Genomic DNA, 23,997 nt, shown 5'->3' with positions numbered 1-23,997 from the left:
TGCATCAGTCTTTACTGCAGAGTATTGGAGGGAGATTCCCACACCCAATCCATTTTTTTAGGTGACACATCTAAGGAACTTTTGCAGATTGAGGTGTCATTAGAGGTGCTCTTGGAACAAATTGATAAATTAAATGGTCATAAGTCACTAAGATTAGATTGCATTCACTCAAGAGTTCTGAAGGAACATGAAATTGCAGAAGTACTGACTGTGGTACGTAACCTATCATTTCAGTTGGCCTCTCTATCACATGTTTGGAGGATAGCTAACGTAATCCCAATTTTTTTAAAAAAGCTCCAAAGACAACCTCACAATTATAGACCAGTAAACCTAATGTCAGAACCAGACCATGAATACAATACGTTGGCGAAGGCTTAACATGGTTTTTGTAAAGGTAAATCATGCCTCACCAATTTATTAGAATTCTTTGAGGGAATCAACAAGCATGTGTATATGGGTGATCTAGAAGATATAGTGTACTTGGATTTTCAGAAAGTCTTTGACAACGTCCCTCACCAAAGGCTTTTAAGTAAAGGAAGCAGTCATGGAATAAGAGGGAAGGTCCTCTCATGGATCAGTAACTGGTTAAAAGCTAGGAAACAAAGGGTAGAAATAAATGGTCAGTTTTCACAGTGCAGAGAGTAAACAGAGTGCTCCCCCAAGGATCTGTACTGGGACCTCAGCTGTTCAACATATTCATAAATTATCTGGAAAAAGGGGTTAAAAATGAGGTGGCAAAGTTTGCAGACAATAAAAAAGTTACTCAACTTAGTTAAGTCCAAAGTTGTCTGCAAAAAGTTATAAAGGAATCTCACAAAAGTTGGTGACTGGGCAAGAAAATGGCACATGAAATTCAGTGTTTTTAAATGCAAAGCAATGCACATTGGAAAACATAATACCTGCTATACATGCACAGTGATGGAGTCTAAACCAGCTGTCACAACTCAAGAAAGAGATCTTGAAGTCATTGTGGATAGTTCCCTGAAAACAGCTGCTCAATGTGCAACAGCAGTCAAAAGATCTAATAGAATATTGGGAACCATTAGGAAAGGAGTAAAAAATAAGTCAGGAAATATCATAATGCCACTATATAAATCTATGGTACGCCCACACCTTGAATACTGCATGCAGTCACCCATCTCAAAAAAAAAAAAAGTATATTAGAATTGGAAACGGTACAGAGAAGGGCAACAAAAATGATTAGGGGTATGGAACAGCTTCCATAGAAGGAGAGATTAAAAAGACTGGGACTGTTCATCTTAGAAAAGAGACTAAAGGGGGATAGGATAGAGATGTAGAAAGTGCATATGAAAGTGGATATGATGTGGAGAAAGTGCCTAAGAGTGTGATTCATTCCCTTCCCATAACACAAATGTGATACTCTGCACCCCATAGTCACTATAATGCTACAATTATGATATGGTTATAATATAATTATAATGCATCTTGTACAAAGTATGCCTTGTGAGATATAATTTTAAAAGTCTTAATCTGTTGAACATTAATATCTTGTTAATTTTCTGTGCTATCATTGTATAGGAAGTTTTGCAATATATGTGCCACTGAAACATGTTGTGAACAGCCTTTCAGGTACAATACTAAAAAGACCAAACAATGTTGAGGAGAATACAAAACACTCACAAGGATTACCCCAGGAACTGTGTACAATGGAAACCTCTCAGAGATAGCATGTACAAAATGGAGACTGTTTGACTCATGTCACAGCAAAAGATTTTTCCAGAAAGCTGGAAGAAGATATAAAAGGAGAAGTGACATCATCAGTTGGCCTTACTCCCCCTACAACACCTGAGAAACAAAGACTGAACTGGGAGAAGGGGGGTACCAGGCAAGACAGAAGAATTCCTGCCTGTGTATGCAAAAGCAGTAACCTGCTTATACTAGCTAACAGGCTGAGGCACTGCTTGATTCAAATCCTATCTAGTTTCTAAAGCACAGATTGTGTTTTTGTTTATTTCTTAGGTAATCTGCTTTGATCTGTAGGCTCACTACTTATAATCACTTAAAATCTCTCTTTCTGTAGTGTGTTTTGTTAGAATTCCTTGGGGAATCTGCTCAGGAACAAAAACTGGTGCACTGTCTTCTCCACTTTGAGGGATGAGCGGACTCAGTAATAAACTTATATTGATCAGGCTTTTTACCATGGCAAGACAGTACGCTCTGGGTCCTAGGCTGTGGATGAGCCTTCATGTGACTGCAGCTGGGTGTGTCCCTGCCTCCATAAAGATTTGTGTGAGTGCAGGACCAGGAGCAGTCTGCAGCTTGTCAAGGCAAAACAGTGTTAGAGGGATCCCAGTCTTCTGAGACAGAGGGCTCAGTGGTACCCCAGTTCCAGCTTGCACCCATGGGCGGGGGGAAGGGCATCACAGGAAGAACCAGGGGACACCCAATGAAATTAATAGGCAGCAGGTTTAAAACAAACAGAAGGAAGTACTACTTCACACAATGCACAGTCAACCTGTGGAACCTTATTGTCAGGGAATATTGTGAAGGCCAAAATTATAACTGGTTTTGAAAAAGAATTACATAAATTCATGGAGAATAGGTCCATCAATGGCTATTAGCCAAGACAGTCAGAAACACAGTCCCATGTTCCAGGTGTCCCTAATCCTCTGACAGTCAGAAGCTGGGACTAGATAACAGGGCAGTTCATTCCCTCTCAAGTATCTGGCATCGGTCACGGTTGGAAGACCGAATACTGGGCTAGATGGATCATTGGTCTGACCCGGTATGGCTATTCTTGTGTTCTTATACTTTAATATAGTTTTTGTGTGTGCATATATTTGTAAGAAGGATTACCTTTGATTACATGCATAAACCCAGTCTCTTTTGCAATCCAGTCAACTGCTGATGTGTTTGTTCTTCCTTTCACAGTACTTGCATTAAAAGTGGGCTTCATTCTGTACACAATGTGATCTTTATTTGTTGCTAGGGCCACACTTCCTTCCTAAGCAGCCCCCACCTGGACTAAGTATCTTGGACAGACTCCCCATATGCTCTACTATCAAATCAACTTTTTCTCCCTAAAATAAAACAGATGTTGCCTCCTAAAGTCATCTGTCTTATTTTCTCTTCAAGAACTCTGTCCCCGTTCTTCACAAACATCTTATATTGTTCTGCATCCCAGACTCTGCCACAGTTTTAACTTTTTAATTCGAAAAATCAATAACATGTTGTGATAGTAAGGGGTTTTCAATGACCTCTTTAAATGTATTTTTCCTCAGCTGTTTAGAACTCTAGAGAAACATTTTTTTTAAAAGAGTGTTGTGTGGATTGAAGTACTATACTTTTGATTCTAAAGACTGGGGATTAGCTCTTGAAATTTATTCTCTGAGAAATGAGTTTTATGATCTCAGCCTCCTCCTTTGTGAAAATTTATTCACCTTACAACACCACAAAACAATCAACAATCTGTGCTTGGATTCTGAGGAGGGAGTCTGAAAAGGTGTAGCTGACTGGATAATACACAGTGGACTGAAACCTCTACTTTTACTGCCTGTGGAAATCCACAAGCATATTACTTTGTCCACAAATTTGTTATTCTTTTTTTTTAGCTCTTTGTGGAATATTTTATTCTCCAAACTGACCTCAGATATTTGAAATGGGGGCTGTCTCACTTAGTAGTGAGTGATCTCATAAGTTGCATAGTATTTTTTCTCTTCTCTGATTGGGTGAGAATGCAGGATTTTCCACGCGAAGACCTACATATGAAAATTTAACCATGTGAAATTTTGTTTCCTAGAACATTTTTGCCAGTAAAAGTTGATTGATCAAATCTTTATGGAATGTACACAAAAATGAATATGAACACAGGAAAAAGCAAATTCATAAACAAATTCCATCAAATATTTGCAGAACATTATTTACATTAGCTGCCCAATTGTTGCTATAGGTCAGGCTAGAAGTTGCAGACTTATGTGTACATCACTTGATTTCTTTAGGTACTGACAACAGTTCAGTGACAACTTGCTAACAGTTCTAAAAACAATATAATACTTGTTAACAGTCCTAAAAACAATATAATACGTTTTGCACATCCATAAAGCTTAAACTGTACTGAATTATAGGGCAAAACTCTTTTTCGTCAATAGTGCTAATGGTAAGTCTCCTAACATAGCCATGAGAAGCTTTTATTGTGTGAACACAGACAACTATGAATATACAAAAACATGTGTATGTGCACAAACACATTTGCACAGAAATTGCTCACCTGGCCACCCTACGTATTCATACAATGATTTGTGAGAATTTGGCAAGACAAATTTAAATGTAAAATCTGCTAGAGAGCCAATAATAAATCAGACCTATATGTCTTTTGTCTTTCCCTCAAACAGGAGGGAATCAAACTATTTTAATATCTGGACTGAATGTATGTAGCTAGATAGAATATTCCATCTGGTCCAAAATACATCAGGAAACTTTTCTAAGACTCTGTCTCCTGCTATCTTTCTCCTATAAAGTGCTCTTCTCCCTAAGACAGTCAGATTTCTTTAGGCACTGTTCCTATTTATAAAGTTTATATCATCCAATCAGAGGGGGGAAAACATGCTAAGGGGACTTAGGTGAACAATAACAAGACTGATTGCAAAATATTCAAAGATACACCTAATATGTCAGTAAACAAAAACTATTAGTCAATTATGATTAATAAACAAATCCATATAAATAATGCCTGGGTTATGAACAATTCACAAGTCAGAAAGAGATACAGCCCTGATCAATGAATGTCTTAGAAGAAATAGTTCAACCTTCTCTAACCTTAATGATGAATTATCAATGCATATTTGCAAGTTGTTTTGTGTGGAATTTTTCTTCAGGTTAAACAACTGAATAGAACCAAACCCTACTCAGCAAGTGGCATATTGCCTTGTCAGTACACATGCACAGCTCCCAGAAGAGTTAAACTTGTGTGTAAGGTGGAAAATTGCACTGCATTGAATTTATAATAATTCTGGGAACCATCTTGCTCTTTTTTGTTTTAGTTTGTTACCAAACAAAACTGATTATACATCTCATGATGGATGAGCACATTGAGAAGTACCTTTGTTTACTGAAACATGAAAAGCATTAGCAGGAGGGACACAATTTAAGTGAGAAAACTTGAGATAAAAATCAAAGGGTACTTTATTGCAATAGGCAGTTAAGCACCTTGAAAGCGATTCAGGCATAAACTGCCAACTATTCATCTGGTATATACTGGCTCAGAAGCAGCAACATTAATCTGACTGCAGAGATCCATAGGAAGGCATTAGAACTTCCACCATCCTGATTTTTTCAGCAGATCACCTGATTACAGCTGTGCAGAAAAGAATCACAACCAGTGTAATGGATCCTAAAGTGCTTTATAAACTGATAGAAAATCTGGAAGACAGGGATACTTCATACACTTCCAGGATTGAATTCAGACACTGTTTAACGGAACAAGACAAGTGTCCCTCTGCATTTTTTTTTTCCTGAGTGGAAACACTAGGTGTACAGACACACAATCTGGCTCTAGTTCTTCTGATTCCCCTAATATACGATCATGACTGTCCCTCCTTTTGTCCCTGTACATCCCAGGAATCCCATCTCTTCACTCTCTTTGTCACATCACAAACAAAATGTAGCTGCACAAACAACATTTTGTTCTTAAATGTGTGTGAGTGTGTAAAGAGAAGGGTGTCCTGGTTTACTGTCCTCATTTCTTTCCTCCCCTCTTTCTTGCCTTCCATCTCTCAGTAATACTTTGCTCTCCTTCACTTCATTTCCCTTTTTTGGACTATTGTTTATTCAGCTTATTAATATTCTGTGCCATTTTCTTCTGTCTCCTCAGCCCCATTTCCCATTCCCGTTTTTAACAGTATCATTGCCATGCTTCCCTTTCCCTCAGTCCTTCTCCTTGGCCCCCATTTCCTTTTTGCCTCCCCTGCATCCCTTAGCCTCAATATCTTTTTCTTTTCTCCTGATCCCCCATTTTCTCTCTCTGACCCACAGGATCTATTTTCATTTCCTGGGTCTACCAGTGCTCGTTACTTGTCTTTGCATACTGCTGGTCTTCTCTCACCTTTCCTCCACCTCATATTTTCCTTCCCCTGCTCTAGTTTCCCCAACAACTTTTCCCTCCACTTCCAGCCTTTATTCTTTTCCTTCTAGCCCCCTTTCTCTAGTCCCTATGCCCTGAGTAGTAGCTCTGAGTGAGGTAGGTAAGAGAAGGATGAATCTTCTGCTCCAACACTCCTGATGAAGTCAGAGACCAGTTACTTATGCTCTTTGGTATGACGGCTGCCTTCTCTGCTTGGTTTCTTTGGCCTTCCATGGGTAAGACCCAGAGCGGCAGCTCAACAGGAGAGTACTGCAGGACAGTGCAGAGTTACTGCCTGTAAGAGGTTTGTGAAACTCTTTAGTGCCAAACCTGCAAGAAGAACTGCACAGACAGAAGCCTGAAATGGAGCCCACTGCATTTAGAAGCCTTTGTTTGCTCTTGTTTGGGAATTTGCAAAAAGAAAAGTAAATTTTTGGTCGCTGAACATTGGTCTTTTATTGAAAACATGTTTTTTATTCCTGAACCTGAAAAAGAAATATTTTTGTTTTTTCAGTTTTCATTTTTTCCCCTTTCCCCATGACAAAATAGAAAAAAGAAAGTGGGGAAAGAGAAAAAACAAAAAACAGAGAGAGGAGCAAATGGGACAAGACAACAAAACCCTGAAAATTCTCTCTAAAAACTTCTGTGAACAATTTCAAATAAACAAAAAATGCTCATTTTAAAACAATCAGAATGAAAATTATTATTATTATTTTATATTTTTTTTTGCAAAAACTGCTTATCACTTTTGACCAGTTCAAAATAAAACTTTAACAATTGCTGTTTGGCAAGTAACTGGCATTCCTACAATATAAAAACAGTATTTCCTATACCACTAAAGGGATAGGGAATGTTAATGAGGAAAAAAAGGTAAAGATTTAAATAGCACTGCACGAAAGTTGCAAAAATGAGAAGCCCACACAGTTGTAAGCCTGATATGTCTATTTTCAGAAGACAAGTTGCGAAAATTGTATATTTTCACATAATTTGCTGGATGGTGCTATGCATATTTATTTATTTTACATAGTTGATAGCTCAGTAGTATTGCTACAGAATGTATATACTATGTTGTGTACTGACAAAAACATACATATTCTGCTGTCTAACACTGAAATGTCTGTTTCTTGCCCTGTTGACAGCAGGAGCACCCCAATGACAGTTAGTTGCCAGACATTATATATCTTAAGAGCCAGCCAAATTTTTAGCCTTAGTACATTTAGACAATCTGCTGCTAACATTTATTCTGATCAATGGGATGCACTTCAGATCAGTTTTCAGTATTTTAATAATTAAGGATCTGCTATATCTACTAACATGAGTGTCTGTCTGTCATAAATATAAAGGGAAGGTTAAACCCCTTTGAAATCCCTCCTGGCCAGGGGAAAGCTCCTCTCACCTGTAAAGGGTTAAGAAGCTAAAGGTAACCTCGCTGGCACCTGACCAAAATGACCAATGAGGAGACAAGATACTTTCAAAAGCTGGGAGGAGGGAGAGAAACAAAGGGTCTGTGTCTGTCTGTAGTCGTCTTGGCCGGGGATAGACCAGGAACGGAGTCTTAGAACTTTTAGTAAGTAATCTAGCTAGGTATGTGTTAGATTATGATTTCTTTAAATGGCTGAGAAAAGAATTGTGCTGAATAGAATAACTATTTCTGTCTGTGTATCTTTTTTGTAACTTAAGGTTTTGCCTAGAGGGGTTCTCTATGTTTTTGAATCTAATTACCCTGTAAGATATCTACCATCCTGATTTTACAGGGGGGATTTCTTTATTTCTATTTACTTCTATTTTTTATTAAAAGTCTTCTTGTAAAACACTGAATGCTTTTTCATTATTCTCAGAACCAAGGGTTTGGGTCTGTGGTCACCTATGCAAATTGGTGAGGCTTTTTATCCAACATTTCCCAGGAAAGGGGGGGTGCAAGTGTTGGGAGGATTGTTCATTGTTCTTAAGATCCAAGGGTCTGGATCTGTAGTCACCTAAGCAAATTGGTGAGGCTTTTTACCAAACCTTGTCCAGGAAGTGGGGTGCAAGGTTTTGGGAAGTATTTTGGGGGGAAGGACACGTCCAAACAGCTCTTCCCCAGTAACCAGTATTAGTTTGGTGGTGGTAGCGGCCAGTCCAAGGATAACGGGTGTAATATTTGTACCTTGGGGAAGTTTTGACCTAAGCTGGTAAAGATAAGCTTAGGAGGTTTTTCATGCAGGTCCCCACATCTGTACCCTAGAGTTCAGAGTGGGGGAGGAACCGTGACATGGTGGCACAGTGGTGGGATTAACCTGAAATCATTTGAGATCCAGTTGAGATTTTTTGAACTAGAAATACAGATTTTAAAAAGGAAATTTTTTTTTCTTTGGAAAGAAAGTCCAGAAAGCAGCTTTGAAACTGAAAGCAGCTTGGTTTCTCTCTGCTTTGTGGCCAAGCAGAGACAAAAGGGGATTATCTTGTGAATTGCAGGTTTTCTTTGCCTGGAGGCAGGGTACTTAACTCCTGCAGGGAAATTCACAGTCTTCCAACCCAGAGGTTTTTTTTTCTTTTCTTCCTAAAAGTAAATAGGGGGGGTGTGCTCTACCCATTTGCCTGGAGACAAAAGTGGCAGGGTTTTTTTTAGGATTTTGATTTTTTTTTGTTTTTGTTTTACAAGTAGCACAGGTTTGAAAAGAAATTTTTTTTTTCTTTGGGCTGGGTAAGCAGGTTTCCAAGTAGTTGGAGGTTTTTTGCTTTAATTTGGGCCCAGAGCAGAGACAAGGGAATTGTCTTTTTCTGTAGGCTGACAATCACTATCAGAGAATAGGTATTCTATTCCAGCACAGCAAAATTTTACAGCCAAGTTTTGTTTGTTTATTTCTAAACCTCGGGTGTAAAGTTAGTTAAAAACAGAGAGGTTAGAATGGCCAAATCCTCAGCTCGACTACAGCTGGAATTAGCCAAATTTCAGGCTGAGGAAAAACAAAGGGAACATGAAAGACAGATAGAACTCATGCAGCTGAAGAAGGAACAAGAAAGGGAGGCAGAACAACACAAGAGGCTGCCCACAAGAGGGAAATGGAGGCAAGGAAGCATGTGGAGGAGGAGAGGGAAAAAGAGAGGAAGCATGTGGAGGAGGAGAAGGAAAAAGAGAGGAAGCATGTGGAGGAGATGGCGAGGATAAAGGCCCAGCAGAATATACCAACCAACCCTAGCAATCCTTCTCCAGGTACCACTTCCCACCCCAGAAAGTTCCCCACCTACAAGGCAGGTGATGATACTGAGGCCTTCTTAGAAAACTTCAAAAGGGCCTGCCTTGGGTACAACATCTCTACTGACCAATACATGGTAGAGCTGAGGCCGCAGCTCAGTGGACCCTTAGCTGAGGTGGCAGCTGAAATGCCTAAAGAACACATGAACAAGTATGAACTGTTTAAATCCAAGGCGAGAGCCAGAATGGGGATAACACCCGAGCAGTCTCGTCGGAGGTTCCGAGCCCTAAGGTGGAAACCAGACATGTCATTTACCCGACATGCCTACCACATTGTAAAACATTGGGATGCCTGGATATCAGGAGCAAGTGTTGAATCTCCAGTAAATTTGCCCTTCCTAATGCAAATGGAACAATTCTTAGAGGGTGTTCCTGAGGAAATAGAAAGATACATCCTAGATGGGAAACCCAAAACTGTAATTGAGGCAGGAGAGATTGGAGCCAGATGGGTGGAGGTGGCAGAGAAGAAGAAACCTGGTCGCAGTTGGAGCGGAGACCAGAAGGGACCACCCCAGACCACACCCTATTACCGGGGGCCGCCCAAAGCCCCACCTACCTCCCAAAGAACCCTCCAGACCCCTTATCGTCCCACCACCCCGTTCTCCAGCAAACCTCCTCGCCCCAGTGACCCGTCAGCTGGACGATGTTTTAAGTGTAACGAGCTGGGGCATGTAAAGGCCAACTGCCCCAAGAACCCCAACAGATTACAGTTCATTGCACCGGAATCACACCAGAGGTCCACAGGCCCAGATACCTCCCAGATACCCTTGGAGCGGAGGGAAACTGTGAGTGTGGGCGGGAAGAAGGTCACCGCGTGGAGGGACACCGGAGCACAAGTGTCAGCTATCCATGCTTCCTTAGTGGACCCCAATTTAATCAACCCAGAGATCCAAGTGACGATTCAACCCTTCAAGTCCAACTCTTTCAATTTGCCTACAGCCAAGTTGCCTGTCCAGTACAAGGGCTGGTAAGGAATGTGGACTTTTGCAGTCTATGATGATTATCCCATCCCCATGCTGTTGGGGGAAGACTTGGCCAATCATGTGAAGCAGGCCAAAAGGGTGGGAACAGTCACCCGCAGCCAGGCTAAACAAGCCGTGAGGCCTAGCTCTGTTCCGGAAACTTCTATCAGAACCCGGTCAGAGGTGATGGACCCGGACCCCAGGCCAATGTCTGCAACAGCAGTAGTGGATCCAGTCCCAGAGACCCAGACGGAACCAGTCCCAGAACCGGAACCAGCCGAACAACCAACACCAGACCCCGTGTCAGCACTGAATCCAGTACTTGCAACCTCAACACCAGAGGGCCCCACTGAACCTGAACTGGCAGCAGCCGATAACCCTACCCAAGAGGCTCAGCCGGAGCCTGAATCCCAACATAGTGCACCAGCGGAGAGCGGTTCACAGTCAACAGAAACAGCTCCATCCCCTATATCGCTTCCAGAGGGACCAAGCCTAGGTCCACAATCCCATGAGGAACTGATGTCTCCAGCATCAAGGGAACAGTTCCAGACCGAACAGGAAGCAGATGAAAGCCTCCAGAGAGCTTGGACGGCGGCACGGAGCAACCCACCGCCTCTCAGCTCTTCTAATCGATCCAGGTTTGTTGTAGAAAGAGGACTTTTATACAAGGAAACTCTTTCTGGTGGACACCAGGAAGACTGGCATCCTCAGAGACAGTTGGTAGTTCCAACTAAATACCGGGCCAAGCTCTTGAGCTTAGCCCATGATCACCCTAGTGGCCATGCTGGGGTGAACAGGACCAAAGACTGTTTGGGGGGATCATTCCACTGGGAGGGAATGGGCAAGGATGTTTCTACCTATGTCCAGTCTTGTGAGGTGTGCCAAAGAGTGGGAAAACCCCGAGACCAGGTCAAAGCCCCTCTCCAGCCACTCCCCATCATTGAAGTTCCATTTCAGCGAGTAGCTGTGGATATTCTGGGTCCTTTTCCGAAAAAGACACCCAGAGGAAAGCAGTACATACTGACTTTCATGGATTTTGCCACCCAATGGCCGGAAGCAGTAGCTCTAAGCAACACCAGGGCTAAAAGTGTGTGCCAGGCACTAGCAGACATTTTTGCCAGGGTAGGTTGGCCCTCCGACATCCTCACAGATGCAGGGACTAATTTCCTGGCAGGAACTATGAAAAACCTTTGGGAAGCTCATGGGGTAAATCACTTGGTTGCCACTCCTTACCACCATCAAACAAATGGCATGGTGGAGAAGTTTAATGGAACTTTGGGGGCCATGATACGTAAATTCGTAAATGAGCACTCCAATGATTGGGACCTAGTATTGCAGCAGTTGCTCTTTGCCTACAGAGCTGTACCACATCCCAGTTTAGGGTTTTCCCCATTTGAACTTGTATATGGCCGTGAGGTTAAAGGGCCATTGCAGTTGGTGAAGCAGCAATGGGAGGGATTTACACCTTCTCTAGGAACTAACATTCTGGACTTTGTAACCAACCTACAAAACACCCTCCGAACCTCTTTAGCCCTTGCTAGAGAAAACTTACAGGATGCTCAAAAAGAGCAAAAAGCCTGGTATGATAAACATGCCAGAGAGCGTTCCTTCAAAGTAGGAGACCAGGTCATGGTCTTAAAGGCGCTCCAGGCCCATAAAATGGAAGCATCGTGGGAAGGGCCATTCACGGTCCAGGAGCGCCTGGGAGCTGTTAATTATCTCATAGCATTCCCCACCTCCAACCGACAGCCTAAGGTGTACCATATTAATTCTCTAAAGCCCTTTTATTCCAGAGAATTAAAGGTTTGTCAGTTTACAGCCCAGGGAGGAGACGACGCTGAGTGGCCTGAAGGTGTTTACTACGAAGGGAAATGTGCTGGTGGTGTGGAAGAGGTGAACCTCTCCATGACCCTTGGGCGTATGCAGCGACAGCAGATCCAGGAGCTGTGCACTAGCTACGCGCCAACGTTCTCAGCCACCCCAGGACTGACTGAACGGGCATACCACTCCATTGACACAGGTAATGCTCACCCAATTAGGGTCCAACCTTACCGGGTGTCTCCTCAAGCTAAAACTGCTATAGAACGGGAGATCCAGGATATGTTACAGATGGGTGTAATCTGCCCCTCTGAAAGTGCATGGGCATCTCCAGTGGTTCTAGTTCCCAAACCAGATGGGGAAATACGTTTTTGCGTGGACTACCATAAGCTAAATGCTGTAACTCGCCCAGACAACTATCCCATGCCACGCACAGATGAACTATTAGAGAAACTGGGACTGGCCCAGTTCATCTCTACCTTGGACTTAACCAAGGGGTACTGGCAGGTACCGCTAGATGAATCTGCCAAGGAAAGGTCAGCCTTCATCACACATCTCGGGCTGTATGAATTTAATGTACTCCCTTTCGGGCTGCGAAATGCACCCGTCACTTTCCAAAGACTTGTAGATGGTCTCCTAGCGGGATTAGGAGAATATGCAGTCGCCTACCTTGACGATGTGGCCATATTTTCGGATTCCTGGGCAGACCACCTGGAACATCTACAAAAAGTCCTTGAGCGCATAAGGGAGGCAGGACTAACTGTTAAGGCTAAGAAGTGTCAAATAGGCCTAAACAGAGTGACTTACCTTGGACACCAGGTGGGTCAAGGAACTATCAGCCCCCTACAGGCCAAAGTGGATGCTATCCAAAAGTGGCCTGTCCCAAAGTCAAAGAAACAGGTTCAATCCTTCTTAGGCTTGGCTGGTTATTACAGACGATTTGTACCGCCCTACAGCCAAATCGCTGCCCCACTGACAGACCTAACCAAAAAGAAACAGCCAAATGCTGTTCAGTGGACCGGAAAGTGTCAGAAGGCCTTTAACAAGCTTAAAGCGACACTCATGTCTGACCCTGTACTAAGGGCCCCAGACTTTGACAAACCGTTCCTAGTAACCACAGATGCGTCCGAGCGTGGTGTGGGAGCAGTTTTAATGCAGAAAGGACCTGATCAAGAATTCCACCCTGTAGTGTTTCTCAGCAAAAAACTGTCTGAGAGGGAAAGCAACTGGTCAGTCACTGAAAAGGAATGTTATGCCATTGTCTACGCTCTGGAAAAGCTACGCCCATATGTTTGGGGACGGTGTTTCCACCTGCAAACCGACCATGCTGCACTGAAGTGGCTTCACACCGTCAAGGAAACTTACAAAAAACTTCTTCGGTGGAGTTTAGCTCTCCAAGATTTTGATTTCGACATCCAACACATCTCAGGAGCTTCTAACAAAGTGGCTGATGCACTCTCCCGTGAAAGTTTCCCAGAATCAACTGGTTAAAATCGTCCTTGAGATGTGGAAAATATTGTTAGTCTTTATGTACTTGGTAGTATATTTAGAGATGCATGTGTCTTATTAACTCTGTTTTCCTAGAGCTCCAGGAAGAAATCCCAGCCAGAGTTTCACCCTAGCTGAGATTTGGGGGGCGTGTCATAAATATAAAGGGAAGGGTAAACCCCTTTGAAATCCCTCCTGGCCAGGGGAAAGCTCCTCTCACCTGTAAAGGGTTAAGAAGCTAAAGGTAACCTTGCTGGCACCTGACCAAAATGACCAATGAGGAGACAAGATACTTTCAAAAGCTGGGAGGAGGGAGAGAAACAAAGGGTCTGTGTCTGTCTGTAGTCGTCTTGGCCGGGGATAGACCAGGAACGGAGTCTTAGAACTTTTAGTAAGTAATCTAGCTAGGTATGTGTTAGATTATGATTTCTTTAAATGGCTGAGAAAAGAATTGTGCTGAATAGAATAACTATTTCTGTCTGTGTATCTTTTTTGTAACTTAAGGTTTTGCCTAGAGGGGTTCTCTATGTTTTTGAATCTAATTACCCTGTAAGATATCTACCATCCTGATTTTACAGGGGGGATTTCTTTATTTCTATTTACTTCTATTTTTTATTAAAAGTCTTCTTGTAAAACACTGAATGCTTTTTCATTGTTCTCAGAACCAAGGGTTTGGGTCTGTGGTCACCTATGCAAATTGGTGAGGCTTTTTATCCAACATTTCCCAGGAAAGGGGGGGTGCAAGTGTTGGGAGGATTGTTCATTGTTCTTAAGATCCAAGGGTCTGGATCTGTAGTCACCTAAGCAAATTGGTGAGGCTTTTTACCAAACCTTGTCCAGGAAGTGGGGTGCAAGGTTTTGGGAAGTATTTTGGGGGGAAGGACACGTCCAAACAGCTCTTCCCCAGTAACCAGTATTAGTTTGGTGGTGGTAGCGGCCAGTCCAAGGATAACGGGTGTAATATTTGTACCTTGGGGAAGTTTTGACCTAAGCTGGTAAAGATAAGCTTAGGAGGTTTTTCATGCAGGTCCCCACATCTGTACCCTAGAGTTCAGAGTGGGGGAGGAACCTTGACACTGTCAGAATAAATATTGTGTGATGATGTAATATTGTACAACAAGACCTTTGTCAGACTGTTTATGAATGATGACACAGAGTGAATCAGCCTCCAGACTAGTCTATGCTATAATGGTTTCCCCAAAGAAGAGACTTGGATAAATCTTCATCCAGGCATACAGAAGATTAAGTAAATATAATATGAGCTGTGATCTGATTTCCCTTTGACCCACATTGAAAACATATTCCAGTCTGTTGGTAAACATGAAAATTTAAAACTCTTAGTTTTGCATTTGTATGTCTTGCTAGTTCTAATTCAGAGACAGATTGGGTTTTGTATATATTGAAATGGGCTTGCCACAAAAATCAAATAATAACAACACTCTTTATAATATTTGCCACTAAGAGAATATTAACAGCATCCTTGGGACCTGAACAAAATTGTGAATGTTATGAAAAGAACAGTGTGATTATAATGACATTTAGTATATCAAGGAGCCATGGTATAGAAAAATCAGATACATTACTATAACAAAAAGCTCATGTGTATTTAGCAGGGTTTTTTTCCTTTCTTTTCTTTCTTTACAATATTTGTAGTGAGGTAAATTTTAAGCATCTGAACAGTTTTTCCTCCTGTGTTTTTGCTAGAGCAGAGGTTCTCAATCAGGAGTATGTATAGCCCTGGTGGTACGCAGAGGTCTTCCAGGGGGTAGGTACATCAATTCATCTAACTATTTTCCTAGTTTTACAACAGGCTACATAAAAAGCACTAGCGAAGTCAGTACAAACTAAAATTGCATATGGACAATGACTTGTTTATACTGCTCTACATGCTGTACACTGAAATGTAAGTACAATATTTATTTTCCAATTGATTTATTTTATAATTATATGGTAAAAATGAGAAAGTAAGCAATATTTCAGTCATAGGGTGCTGTTACACTTTTGTATTTTTATGTTTGATTTTGTAAGCAAGTAGTTTTCAAGTGAGGTGAAACTTGGGGGTACACAAGCCAAATCAGACTCCTGAAAGAGGTACAGTAGTCTGGAAAGGCTGAGGAGCCACTGTGCTAGAGGTGGTATCTGGGCACCAGAAGAATTTCAGGACTGTGTCTAATCCAAGCATGGGTGATGAAGTTTTCCACTAGCATTTATTCCTTGAACTGTTATGTCTAACATCATGAGCCAGATTCTCAATATGAGTGATGGAAAGGGAATGCAATCTGGCCACTTTTCCAGAACTGGCCATGCATTTTTCTCATCCTCTTGCATACGCTGCAGTTCCTTTACAGCACCCAACCTATATCCAAGAGGTCCAGCTGTCTAGCCCTGGGACTCATATGCTATTTGAATATGATAACTAAGATTTGGCTCATGACCCATACACTACACACATGCACAACCCCCTAGAGGCTAAAGGTATCAGATAAGTGACGTTGCCGTCCTAGTTTCAGCTGGTCAGATATATGAAATGTTTACTGAACCTACAAAGAGCTTACTCTTTCCAGAATTTTTTTCCAGCTCTAATAAGAATAAATAAATAAAAATGCCAGAACACAGGCAAGTTTAGACATTAAAGTAGGGTACTATTTTGCCATCTTCATAGGAAAATATAATTACTTTACGGTGGATTTCTGACTTCCTAATTTGCATTTAGCAGTAGTATACTCTTCAGTCAATACCAATTAAATCAATGAATTGAAATCAGTAGAATTAATTGCAGAGCAAGCTGCTGCTCAACAAGAGTAAGTGGATCAGACTCTAGACTCATGAGTTGCAAAGTGGTCATTTGTTCCATCTATATAAACTAGATCTTGAGCAACAGTAGTTGCTGTTGAAGAGTGTGGAGAAGCCCATAGGCAGGCCCAGAGAAGCTGCTGTAAATTAGGCTGCTCTAATTTACTCTGGGGGGCATTTCAACACCAGAGCAGCCTAAAGTCCCAAGAGCACATAGTTGGGGTAAACTCACCTTTGGTCCATCTCCCCTTGGGCTGCATCTCCTGGACTAAAATCTTGGCTTTCATCTACCAGCAGCTGGTATGTAAAGTTCATCATATGCTTAAGTGATCTGCTAACTTGAGTTCTATGTCACTGCTCAGTTTGGCCCAGGGACCTCAACTGCTTGACACAAGTAATATTTAGGGCAAAATTTAGCACTAATAATTCAAATTACTTTCCTAAATTGGTCATATGTACAATATAGAAACAAAAGTTAATTATAACTAGTTTGAAATCTGTAACCTAAGGCTTATAAAGGAAGGGCCCAAACTAAAAAAAAAAAAAAAAAAAGACAGATGACTAATCAATCAGTGGTGCAGTACTTGTAAACCAGTGACACAGAGTAACTTATGAAGCAGTTGCATGATGCATAAATCAATGATAGGCTTATAAATCACTGACATTTTGAAGTCTATTGCATGTTTTATACAACAAAGGCTTGATATATTAAATTGCAAATTATAAAATTACGAAAGAAATTATTTATAAATCAAGGCAAGCTCATCAATCAGTGCAAACGCATCTTTGACGCCAGTAATATTAATATAATTTATTGCTGGCACCCTATAAATAAGGCACTTGATCCTGTTTTTCTTTCAGCAAAGAAGGCAGCATTAGCAGTGCAGAATATTGGACTGGATACTCTATTGTCAAATTTATAGGAATTCTTCTACTCTAGAAGAGTTTAACTAAATGTGGCTTATATAGTGACTTCCTTGTAGAAGAAAAATGAATGTGTTTGGAAGTTCTTATTAGATTTTTATTTTAAACAGCATTTGTATATTAGGGTAATCTTTGGGAGGTTTAAAAATATGTGGGGCTTTTATTATTTCATGATATGTTATGTAATTAAGATTCAGGAGACATTTCCTGATGAAACTTTATAACATGATTTTATACATAGAGAGATCATAAATATGGACATTTCTTTCATTTGAAATATTTTCTTTTTAAAGGGTTATAACATATCTTTTCCATTTAACTAAAATATTAAAAACTTTTAATGGAAAATGTTCTAGGCACCAAATTTAGTAGTCCATCTCTATTCAGCAAAGCACTTAGAGAATGTGCATAAACACTTTGTGAAATTGGGGCTCTAGGGAGTGAATTTTACATGAGAGTTGGCATTTTTTGCCAAGTTAAAAGGCTTAACTAAGGCAAATGTAATAGTACCCAATGGTACCTTATTGGCTGAACACTGTACTTTGATTGATTTTCTTAGCCTTCCAATCTATTAGAATATAAAAAAGGAGAAACTGTGGCTGATCTAAGTGGCTAGAATGAAATGTCCCTTTGGGATTCAAACAAATAATAGAACAGTTACAGTAAAGTAGGGCAAAGGAAGACTTAATTAAGTATAATTGTCTTAAGGAATAGACCGTATTCATTATCATTACATTTTTCTCCCTAGACTTGCATGATGGACATCATTGTGACCTCATTTTTCTCTGCCATTGTTTTTGAGATCTTTAGTTGTTCCCCTTATCAAATCATCCATATTCTTTGTGCAAGAGGTTATCACCACAACTTCAGTGATGCTAAATAAAGCTGTTTACACAGGTATGAATTTGACCCCTAATATCTCAACCCATCATACACACTTGTCATATGTAAAACCAGAAATTAAAAAAAATTGATCATAGAATCATAGAATAACAGAGTTGGAAGGGACCTCAGGAGGTCATCTAGTCAAACCCCCTGCTCAAAGCAGGACCAATCCCCAATTAAATCATCCCAGCCAGGGCTTTGTCAAGCCTGACCTTAAAAACTTCTAAGGAAGGAGATTCTACCACCTCCCTAGGTAACGCATTCCAGTGTTTCACCACCCTCCTAGTGAAAAAGTTTTTCCTAATATCCGACCTAAACCTCCCCCACTGCAACTTGAGACCATTACTCCTTGTCCTGTCATCTTCTACCACTGAGAATAGTCTAGAACCACCTCTTTGGAACCACCTCTCAGGTAGCTGAAAGCAGCTATCAAATCCCCCCTCATTCTTCTCTTCTGCAGACTAAACAATCCCAGTTCCCTCAGCCTCTCCTCATATGTCATGTGTTCCAGACCCCTAATCATTTTTGTTGCCCTTCGCTGGACTCTCTCCAATTTATCCACATCCTTCTTGTAGTGTGGGGCCCAAAACTGGACACAGTACTCCAGATGAGGCCTCACCAATGTCGAATAGAGGGGAACGATCACGTCCCTCGATCTGCTGGCTATGCCCCTACTTATACATCCCAAAATGCCATTGGCCTTCTTGGCAACAAGGGCACATTGTTGACTCATATCCAGCTTCTCGTCCACTGTCACCCCTAGGTCCTTTTCCACAGAACTGCTGCCTAGCCATTCGGTCCCTAGTCTGTAGCGGTGCATTGGATTCTTCCGTCCTAAGTGCAGGACCCTGCATTTATCCTTGTTGAACCTCATCAGATTTCTTTTGGCCCAATCCTCCAATTTGTCTAGGTCCCTCTGTATCCTATCCTTACCTGCCACCGTATCTACCATTCCTCCTAGTTTAGTATCATCCGCAAATTTGCTGAGAGTGCAATCCACACCATCCTCCAGATCATTTATGAAGATATTGAACAAAACCGGCCCTTGGACCAACCCTTGGGGCACTCCACTTGATACCGGCTGCCAACTAGACATGGAGCCATTGATCACTACCCGTTGAGCCCGACAATCTAGCCAACTTTCTACCCACCTTATAGTGCATTCATCCAGCCCATACTTCTTTAACTTGCTGACAAGAATACTGTGGGAGACCGTGTCAAGAGCTTTGCTCAAGTCAAGAAACAATACATCCACTGCTTTCCCTTCATCCACAGAACCAGTGGATGAACTGATCTAAAATGGCATCGCTTTCGATGTTAAAAATTGACTCCTCCCACACACCCCAACTCTTGGAAGCATTATATATCCAAACTTTAAGATGTTAGTCTTCGAAAGCACTGCTGGCTGTTACTACTCATGAATATACACCAAAACCAATCATTTTTCATTTAGAGTATTATTTGTTTAAAGAAACATTGAGAAAGGTTGAAAGTTTGCAACAGAGCCTGCCTAGGGGAGCATGAGTCATTAACTTCATGAACTAAGATAGGGCAGGAGAGGAAGAATCTTGTTTTTCAATGGTTTCTCAGAATACAATTGTTTAATTCACTAGTCTCTGTCTGAAGCTTTGATAGTGTCTCTTAATAGTTCCTCTAGGCTCTTTACAGAGGGTAGATATAGTCTGTGAGCATCTTTAATGCCTTTTTATTTCTAAAGCTAAGGAAATGCTTGGTCATCTGCTTAATGATTGGATCAGGTCTCTGTTAGTACATACTGTCTTGAGTGTCTCCCCATCACAAAGAACAATAATCTTGTATATGTATCACTAAACCAGTGACATCTCTGCCTGCCAATTTTCTGGTCTGAGAGCCATTTCCTTACCTTTGTTGCTTGATAGGCTGGCTTCCTCTGTCAGGAGACAAGGCTTCAGGGAAAGATTGAGTGCCTGAAAAACTAGACTCCATAACTTTTCCCATCACAGGCCCAGGATGCCTGTCTGTCTTTGAATACTGTGGTACAGAGAATAAAAAGCAATTAATACATTAAAAGCAGAATACATTATGCATGTTATCAATATCTGAGATGAAAAAGGAGGGGGATGGGCGGTTTTTTTAAAGTAAAAATGTCACTGGGAGAAAAAGAATGAATTAAATAACCTGTGCATATTGGAAAGCACAAATACAGTGCTCACTGTTAAAATATTGACATTTACCATTTGAAAGTATTTAGTGTTATTGCAGTATCATACAGGTACCTCTACCCTTAGTATTAGGGAATGCTATAATATTGAATCCTTTAGTCACATGCCTGATTTTAGAATTGCCCCTGCAAGATGGTCTATCTCAGAAGATCCTTAGGACCTAGCAGGGCTGTGTCTCCTTTCATTAACAGATGGAACCAGCAAACCCAAAAGAAAAAAACACACTTGGATTGAAATAAATATGAAATGGTGGATCCAAACATCCTTTGGGGAAAGTCTACATCCCGATTTGCAATTTGTGACGCAGGCCTACCTGGGGTCTACATTTACAGTCTGAAAGCAATTGGCATTCCAGTGGTACTATGGGTATGGTGTTCTCTATTTGAGTACTGATCCTCATAGGAACCTCTAGAGTCTATACATTTGGAAATGGAAATAAAACAAGAACAGACTTTCTTCTAATTAAATACTTGGTCTTGCTTTGAATATACAGTGAGCGCTTCTCTGATCTGGCTCCAAGTGGAACCAGAAAGTGCAGAGATATGTAAATATTAACAAATGAATAACAGAACATTTAAAAATCCAAAATAAATTCCATTTCAGCATGATGTCAGGGATGGATGAATGTGCAGTCTGATTCTTATTTTATCAAACCAGTTTGCTCATCCATAATGTTCATTGGGTAATATCCCAGAGATATGAGAAATGGATCTGCCTTTTCATGTAGATTTTAAAAAGTAGTGCAGTTGGCAGCTTTCTTAGGCTACGTGACAATTACCTAAAGTTAGCCTGGTTGGCTCTATGTTTTCCAAATTTGGGTTGCTCTATATCACCAATATTTCCATTTCTTTTGCAATAAACAAAATATTGTGCAAGATAGGACATGATACAAGTTAACTCAAGGATGCCTAAATCACTTACGCCCGCTAGAAAGTCACAGCTGATATTATTAAACAACCATTATAGTAAAAAGAGTAACAGTGATTCAATATAAACTGTCCATGGTGAAGAACTGGTACAATTTCTGTCACAATGCATCTCTTTGTCATAGTTATTTTGTAGCCTAATAGAAAAGGCCCAACATTTAGTGCACATAAAAACTAAAATATCCCCTTTCTTAGGTTTAATCATACATACTACCATCTTCAACAAAATCAGAAATGGATGACAGAAACCTGAGATCTAGTCAATTTAAAAAATGAGTTAAATATAGTTTTAGTTATTACATCCACCCTTGATTCACCTGGCCATTTTCTGTGGCTAAACAAACACATGTTCCCCCTGCGTTTTTCCTCTCCCTGCTTGCTCTGTGAAACATCCACACAAAACAACAGGTTTCAGAGTAGCAGACATGTTAGTCTGAATCCGCAAAAACAACAGGAGTACTTGTGGCACTTTAGAGACTAACAAATTTATTTGAGCATAAGCTTTCGTGGGCTACAGCCCGCTTCATCGGATGCATAGACTGGAACATATGATAAGACAATACATATACATACTGAGAACATGAAGAGATGGAGTAAGAGGCTAATTAATTAAGATGAGCCATTGTCAGCAAGAGAAAATTCTCCTGCTGATAATAGCTCATCTTAATTAATTAGCCTCTTACTCTACCTTTTCAATTCTCTGTGTGTATATATATATCTTCTTACTATATGTTCCATTCTATGCATTCTGATGAAGTGGGCTGTAGCCCACGAAAGCTTAGTCTCAAAAAAATTTGTTAGTCTCTAAGGTGCCACAAGTACTCCTGTTCTTTCTACAAACAACAAGGTAAAATGACTAAGGCTGGGGGAGATATGACAATGAAACTGAATATATGCAAAGTGCTGTCAAATGCACAAATGCTGGTAAACTAGAGTAAATGTATTATGTTCTTATCTCTTTCAGTCGTAGGGAGCTTTGTTATCATTGGTAACAACATTTTCAGACAGAAGTATGATTTTTAAGGTGCCAGCTTTCCCAAAGGTTTCAAACTTTAATGGTTTCTCTGCCAGATACAAAAAGGAAACTGCCTTTGATTTTTGACCTGAATAAATCAATTTGATCTACAAAAAGAATGAAGTGTTAATTCAAGAAAGTTATTCCTGTCCCTTCTTGTATTTTACATGAGATTAAATTGAAGGTCCAAATGGCCTGTAAGATCATGAGTCTGAAGTGAACCATAAATGATAGTTAGGGCTCAGTCCTGCCCTCTGGACTGGTGTGAAAAACTGCTGTGGATTGGGGCAGAAGATGGCACAATTCATCTGTTCTCCCCATACATGAAGAGAAGCACGATCCTTTCAAAGTGCCCTAGAAGGTTGGATAAAATACCAGCCCATTTAGCAAATTCCTCAACAGGCACTCTCTGCAGGTTAGTGGGGTTTTTTGTTGGTGTTCTTCAGCTGACAGATTTATTTCTTCATTATTAAATTTACAGCTTGCCCATAATCATGATGCTAATTCACCCAGAAAATAATAAAAGACTCATGTGGCCTGATTCCACATTCCTTGAAGTCAAGAGCAAAACTCACAAGGACTCCAGTTGTGATGGGTCAGATAAGAGTTTATAAGCACTTTTCACAAGCCTCTAAACAGTTTTGTGCAATTACAATGGTTGCCTTTGAAGCTAAGAATCAGGTTTACATTTTTTTTGTCTTGAGAATTTTAATATCATCTTGTCTGTAGGAATTTGTTTGTATTCATGTCCCTTGTCACATATTTATGTATATTTATACTCACTGCTGTATTTATTGCTCCTTAAGATTGACCATACTTTCCATGTCCCTTCTCTTTCCATTTCCCAGATACCATTCCTATACACACTTATAACCTGATTTTCACAAGTGCTGAGCAACCACAGCTTCCTCTGGCTGCAATGAGTTGTGGATGCTCAATAAACCTGAATAATCAAGCTAGTCGCCCAGTTTGGTAGAGTTATTTGAGGCAGGCTCTTCGGGTAGATTTAAAACACAGCTGAAGATTTATTTATGCTATTTATTTTTAGGTTTTTACTGTCTCTTGGTTGACTATTTCTGCTTCTTGTTTGAGCAGTTTTCTGAAAAGTCCTTTGATACATGTGGCTAAATACATTAATGAATAATGGTAGAGTTTAAAAATAAACCTTTGTGCAAATTTTCATTTACTCACAGTTTCATGGTGAAAATAAACTGTTATAGGCAATTACCCATCCTTTCAGCTTCTCATGAGTAATATTCCACCCCTTTCCTAGATATGCTATTAAAATCTGAGGACACAGCATGGTCTAATATGCAGAATACTGGCCTGGGAATCGGGAAATCTTAATTCTATTCATGGCTCTGCCACCTCACTTGTGTGACTTTGAGCAAATCATTTAATCTCTCTGTGCCTGGATTTCACGAATTGTAAGACTAGGATAATGGTACCAGCCTTTGTAAAGTGCTTTGAGATCTCTGGATGGCAAGTGCTATACAACTGCTGAGCATTTTTATTATTATGGGGTTACACAAAAAGCAAGGAGCTGCTTTATGACTACACCATTCAAAGGACGGTGAAATGAGGGTCAGCTTCACCACTTGCAGAAACAGGGAGTACAATTTGCAACCATCTACTCGTGTGGGGCAACAATGCCGGAAAGGGAGGGCAGGG

At 40.7% G+C, this 23,997-nt stretch overlaps 1 protein-coding gene across 1 annotated transcript in view; it reads right to left on the bottom strand.

The window, feature by feature from the left end:
* NRG3 (neuregulin 3) overlaps window positions 1–23,997 on the bottom strand; it is a 919,092-nt gene that overhangs the window by 18,938 nt on the left and 876,157 nt on the right. Inside the window, exon 7 of the mRNA XM_073353289.2 lies at window positions 20,067–20,194. Coding sequence (XP_073209390.1) covers window positions 20,067–20,194 — 128 coding nt within the window. The remainder of the gene's footprint in view (window positions 1–20,066; window positions 20,195–23,997) is intronic.

Source organism: Lepidochelys kempii, chromosome 7 (assembly GCF_965140285.1).
Source record: "Lepidochelys kempii isolate rLepKem1 chromosome 7, rLepKem1.hap1, whole genome shotgun sequence".
In the NCBI taxonomy this organism is placed as follows: domain Eukaryota; kingdom Metazoa; phylum Chordata; order Testudines; family Cheloniidae; genus Lepidochelys; species Lepidochelys kempii.
This window is presented reverse-complemented; position numbering and strand designations above follow the sequence as displayed.